General features: G+C 45.7%; 1 protein-coding gene across 1 annotated transcript in view; it reads left to right on the top strand.

Moving 5' to 3' along the window:
• Positions 1 to 6,456, top strand: part of ino80 (INO80 complex ATPase subunit) — a 28,071-nt gene that overhangs the window by 12,599 nt on the left and 9,016 nt on the right. Inside the window, 7 exon segments of the mRNA XM_024140789.2 lie at positions 1,111 to 1,153; positions 1,339 to 1,381; positions 1,384 to 1,541; positions 4,748 to 4,943; positions 5,091 to 5,158; positions 5,293 to 5,505; positions 5,640 to 5,720. Of these exon segments, the coding sequence (XP_023996557.1) occupies positions 1,111 to 1,153; positions 1,339 to 1,381; positions 1,384 to 1,541; positions 4,748 to 4,943; positions 5,091 to 5,158; positions 5,293 to 5,505; positions 5,640 to 5,720 (802 nt within the window).

The following is a 6,456-nucleotide window of genomic DNA, read 5'->3' as shown; positions in this document are numbered from 1 at the left end:
TACACGATTATATGGACCAGATCCTAGATCAGAATCAATAGGATTATATGCGACAGATCCTAGATCAGAATCAATAGGATTATATGGACAGATCCAGATCAGAATCAATAGGATTATATGGACAGATCCTAGATCAGAATCAATAGATTATATGGACAGATCCTAGATCAGACTCAATAGGATTATATGGACAGATCCTAGATCAGAATCAATAGGATTATATGGACAGATCCTAGATCAGACTCAATAGGATTATATGGACAGATCCTAGATCAGACTCAATAGAATTATATGGACAGATCCTAGATCAGAATCAATAGGTTATATGGACAGATCCTAGATCAGACTCAATACGGATTATATGGACAGATCCTAGATCAGAATCAATAGGATTATATGGACAGATCCAGATCAGAATCAATAGGATTATATGGACAGATACTAGATCAGAATCTAATAGAGTTATATGAACAGATCTAGATCAGAATCAATAGGATTATATGGACAGATCCTAGATCAGAATCAATAGGATTAATGGACAGATCCTAGATCAGAATCAATAGGATTATATGGACAGATCCTAGATCCGAATCAAACAGGATTATATGCGACAGATCCTAGATCCGAAATCAACAGGATTATATGGACAGATTCTAGTGGCTCCCGAGTGGCGCTGCGGGTCTAATGCACTGCATCTCGGTGCTTGAGTCATCACTACAGACCTTGGTTCGATCGGCGGTGATTGCGAGCTCCATAAGGCGGTGCACAATTGGCCCAGCATCGTCCGGGTTGTGCGGGTTTAGGCCTCATGTAAAATAAAAGAAATTGGTTTCTTAACTGACCTTGCCTAGATAGATCAGAATGACTGCCTAGTTAAATAAAGGTTAAATAAAAACGAATCTGAGATTCAGTACTTGCACTCTTGAAGCTGTTTTGTGATACTGGCCCTGATCTTCTGATTTAAGGATGTCTGAGAGGGACTAACTTGATACTTAGAGATGTGAATGGTTATGAAGTAAATGTATCATCGTGAAGGTATGAAGTAATGTAGTCATGAATGGGTATGAAGTAATGTATGCATAATTGCATAATCTTTCTTAGGCATTCAAGCAAAGCATCAGCCAAGAACTTTGTCCTTACCAATGCCAAAAAGGTAAAATTTTACGCCTTTCCTGACCTATTAAAGCCGGTGTCTGTATGTATAGATGTTGAAGAGTATCCCCTGTGTAATGTGTCTCTGTGATTTACCTGAGACAATCCTGTGGTCGTTTTTTGTTGCTTCAAACTAAATGCCTGTATGTTTCTGTTTTCTCTGTGTTGTTTGTGTTCTCGCTCCAGCTGGCCCACCAGTGTATGCGTGAGGTGCGAAGGGCAGCCATCCAAGCCAGAAGAACTGTAAAGAAACCCTCCCCCGGGCCAGGAGGCTGACCAAGGAGATGACGCTTTAACTGGAAGAAATATGAAGAAGGGAGAAGGAACACAGGAAGAGAGGCCGAGAGGAGGCTCTGGAGCAACGCAAACTGGACGAGGAGATGAGAGAGGTGAGACCACACTGCTCTACCACGTCAGGAACATGACGAGTTACCTTCCTGCCGATAATGCTCTGATGTAAAAACACACTGCTCTACCACGTCAGGAACATGACGAGGTGCCTCCTGCCGTATAATGCTCTGATGAACACACTGCTCTAGCCACGTCAGGAACATGACGAGTTACTCCTGCCGTATAATGCTCTGATGTAACACACTGCTCTAACCACGTCAGGAACATGACGAGTTCCTTCCTGCCGTATAATGCTCGTGATGTAACACCTGGCTCTACCACGTCAGGAACATGACGAGTTAACCTTCCTGCCGATATAATGCTCTGATGTAAACACCACTGCTCTACACGTCAGGTAACATGACGAGTTACCTTCCTGCCGTATAATGCTCTGATGTAAAACACACTGCTCTACCCGGCCTGGAACATACGAGTTAATCCTTCCTTGCGCCGTAAATAATGCTCTATGATGTAACACACTGCTCTACGCACGTCAGGAACATGACGAGTTACCTTCCTGCCGTATAATGCTCTGATGTAAAACACACTGCTCTACCACGTCAGGAACATGACGAGTTACCTTCCTGCGTATAATGCTTCTGAGTAACACACACTGCTCTACCACGTCAGGAAGATGACGAGTTCCCTTCCTGCGTATAATTGCTCTGATTGTAACCACTGCTCTACCACGTCAGGAACATGACGATGTTACCTTTCTGCCGTATAATGCTCGATGAAGTAAGTAAGACAACGAGACTGCTATAGCTCTGGGTGACCCTGCTCTACCACGTCAGGAACATGACGAGTGTACCTTCCTTGCCGTATAATGCTCTGTGTTAACACTGCTCTACGCGACGCAGAACATACGAGTTTACTTTCCTGCGCGTTATGAATGCTCTGATGTAAACACTTGCTCTACCACGTCAGGAAGCATGACGAGTTACCTTCCTGCCGTATAATGCCTGATGGAACAACACTGCTCTAACCACGTCAGGAAACATGACGATTACCTTCCTGCCGTATAATGCTCTGATGTAAACACACTGCTCCTACACGTCAGGGAACATGACGAGATCTATCCTGCCGTTATAATGCTTCTGGATGTAAACACACTCCTCTTACACGTCAGGGAACATGAACGACGTTACCTTCCCTGCCGTATAATGCTCTGACTGTAAACACCTGCTTACCACGTCAGGAACATGACGAGGTTACCTTCCTCCGTATAATGCTCTGATGTAAAACACACTGCTCTAACCACGTCAGAAACATGACGAGTGTACCTTCCTGCCGTGATAATGCTCTGATGTTAAACACACTACTTGTCTAACCACCGTCAGAACATGACGAGTTAACTTCCGCCGTATAATGCTCTGATGTAACACAGCTTGCTCTACCACGTCAGGAACGACTGACGAGTGTTAGCCTTCCTGGCGGTATAATGCTCGTGAATTAACACACTGCTCTACCACGTCAGGAAACATGACGAGGTTACCTTCCTGCCAGATAATCGGCTCGTGATGTAAACACTGATCACGCTCTACCACGTCAGGAACATGACGACGTTACCTTCTCTGGCCTGTATAATGCTCTGATGGTTAAACACACTGCCTCTTACCACGTCAGGAAACATGACGAGTTACCTTCCCTGCCGTATAATGCTCTGATGTAACACACTGCTCTTACCACATCAGGAACATGACGAGTTAGCCTTCCTGCCGTGTATAAGGTGCTCTGATGTAACACACTGCTCTACCCACGTCAGGAACATGGTAACGATTACCTTCCTGCCGTATAAGTGCTTCTGATGTTAAACACACTGCTCCTAGCCACGGTCTGGGAACGACTGACGAGTACCTGTCCTGCCGGTATAAGGCTCTGATGTAAAACACACGCTCTACCACTCAGGAAAATGGACGTATTACCGTTCTGCGTATAATGCTCTGATGTAAAACACACTGGCTCTACCACGTCAGGAAATGACGAGTTAACGTCTGCCGTTATAATCTCTGATTGTAAAACACACTGCTCTACACCACGTCAGGAAACATGACGAGTTACCTGCTGCCGTATGAATGCCTCTGATGTAAAAACACACGCCTAACCACGTCAAGGGAACGAGTGACGAGTACCTTCCTGCCGTATAATTGCTTCTGAGTAAACACAACTGGCTCTACCGACGTCAGGAACATGACAAGAGTTTACCTTCCTGCCGTATAATCTCTGATGTAAAACACCTGCTCTACCACGTTCAGGAACATGACGAGTTACCTTCCTGCCGTATAATGCTCTGATGGTAAACACACTGCTCACCACGTCAGGAAACACTGCGAGTTACGCTTCCTGCCGTATTAATGCTCGGATGTAAACACAACTGCCTAACCACGTCAGGAACATGACGAGTACCTTCCTGCCGTATAATGCTCTGATGTTAAAACTACACTGCTACCACGCAGGAACGATGACGAGTTACCGTCCGCCGTATAAAGCTCTGATGTAACACAACTGGCTCTAAACCACGTTCAGGAACATGACGTAGTTACCGTTCCTGCCGTAATTGAATGCTCTGATGTTAAAACACACTGCTCTACCACGTCAGGAACATGACGAGTTAACCTTCCCTGCCGTAATAATGCTCTGATGTACAAACACAAACGCTCACACGTCAGGAACATGACGAGTTACCTTCCTGCCGTATAATGCTCTGATGTAAACACCAACTGCGTCTACCACGTCGGGAAATGACTAGTTACCTTCCTGCCGTATAATGCTCTGATGTAAAACACACTGCTCTACCACGTCAGGAACATGACGAGTTACCTTCCTGCCATATAATGCTCTGATGTAAAACACACTGCTCTACCACGTCAGGATGGTTAGCTGAATCCGGTGTGTTACAGTAAAGTTGGAGTAAAAGCCTGCACATCCAGAAGCTGTCCAGTAGGGTTGTTCACCCCTCCACCACGTAAACAAACGTCTAGGGATCAGATTAAAATGAAATCAGATTAAAAACAGATCAAAACAAATGCTAAAACTCACCACAATGTCAAGGATTAATGCTACCTATTTCTCTCTCTCTCTCTCTCTGTCTCTCTGTCTCTCTCTCTGTCTCTCTCTCTGTCTCTCTCTCTGTCTCTCTCTGTCTCTCTCTCTCTCTCTGTCTCTCTTTCTCTCTGTCTCTTCTGTCTCCCTCTCTCCCTCCCAGGCGAAGCGTCAGCAGCGTAAGCTGAACTTCCTGATCACCCAGACAGAGCTGTACGCCCACTTCATGGGGGGCAAGGGTCCTGGGGAGGAGGATGGGGGAGAGGAGGACATTCTCAACAAGCTGGACGACACCAACTCTCACAGGCAGATGACCATCGGGGGAGGGTTGACAGTCAACGTTGGACAGGAGGACTACGGTAATGGTTGTTACTTTTTTTAATCATRCTAAAACATATTCCGGGTTATTTCATTTTAAATCTCAACAGCCAAATCCAATCGTGATTGAGGAACATGACCATTTTCTAGTGCYCGTGTAACCGTGTTTGAATTGTTGTCCTTCTCAGATAGTGAATACTACAAGTCTCAGGCCTTGAGGAACGCTAAAGAAGCCTACGAGATACACCAGGCCAGAGTAAGTACCAGTAATACCTCCGGCATCAACATGAGTCCACCCAGAGAGACATGTAGACTCAACATGGAACAATGATTCTATTCCCAGCGTTCTCAAAGCAAGACGGTCCACTTTTTTTCCTCTCCTCCTTTTAGACGCGTCTCTTTGACGAGGAGGCTAAGGACAGTCGCTMTGCCTCCCTGCACCAGGCCAGTGGGGGGTCAGGGTCAGGGTTCGGGGAGAGCTACAGCCTGTCTAACCCTTCTATCCAGGCCGGAGAGGACATCCCCCAGCCAACCATCTTCAACGGGAAATTGAAGGGTTACCAGCTGAAAGGCATGAACTGGCTGGCTAACCTCTATGAACAGGTGAACACYAGTTTCAAAAGATCAACTTTTCATTCTGTGTTGGTCTGTGTTGCTCTCTCTCTTCCACCACACACACACCAGTACTCTGTCACTTTTCTCAGTCGTGACATCCCGTCCTGTCTCCCTCTCCGTAGGGCATCAATGGTATCCTAGCAGATGAGATGGGTCTGGGGAAGACTGTTCAGAGCATCGCTCTGCTGGGTCACCTGGCTGAGGTAAGCAGCACACCTGAGTCAAATACTTGTTTTTTGTTTACCTGGTCTCTTCCAAACCGTTGTACTTGATTTCCTTTGTACTTGGCATGCAGAAGTCGTAAAGTTTCATTGTAAGTCAAAAATGTGTTGTATTATTGTAATGTTTTATTGCGGGGGGGGGGCGATTGTTGATGAATCATGTGAATGGGAACAGTCCAGCTGTATCCATGGGCCCCAAGGTGTTTTAAATGACAGGGAGGGGAAATGGAATTATGTTTTGGGAATTTGAAGCTCACTCTCTAGAACACCATGTCCCACAGGAAGACATGTTTCACAGCTTAGTGTTTCCTGTTTTTCTCTCACACACACACACCCCTTAAATGTTAATTCTAACCGTAACCTAGCTCTTAACTAACCTAGCTCCTAAACCTAACCCTTAAGCTCCTAAACCTGAAACCCCTAGCTCCTAAACCGTAACCCTAGCTCCTAAACCTAACCCCTAGCTCTCTAACCCTAACCCCTAGCTCCTTAACCTAACCCTAGCTCCTAACCTAACCCTAGCTCCTAATAACCTAACGCCTAGCTCCTTAACCTAACCCTAGCCTACCCTTAAACCTAACCCTAGCTCCTAAACCTAACCCTAGCTTCCTAAACCTAACCCTAGCTCCTAAACCTAACCCTAGCTCCTAAACCTTAATGTATGTAATTTCTAACCGTAACCCCAAACCCCTAGAAATGGCATCTGACCTCGTGGGGT

This window comes from Salvelinus sp. IW2-2015, unplaced genomic scaffold (assembly GCF_002910315.2).
Source record: "Salvelinus sp. IW2-2015 unplaced genomic scaffold, ASM291031v2 Un_scaffold2278, whole genome shotgun sequence".
NCBI lineage: Eukaryota > Metazoa > Chordata > Actinopteri > Salmoniformes > Salmonidae > Salvelinus > Salvelinus sp. IW2-2015.
This window is presented reverse-complemented; position numbering and strand designations above follow the sequence as displayed.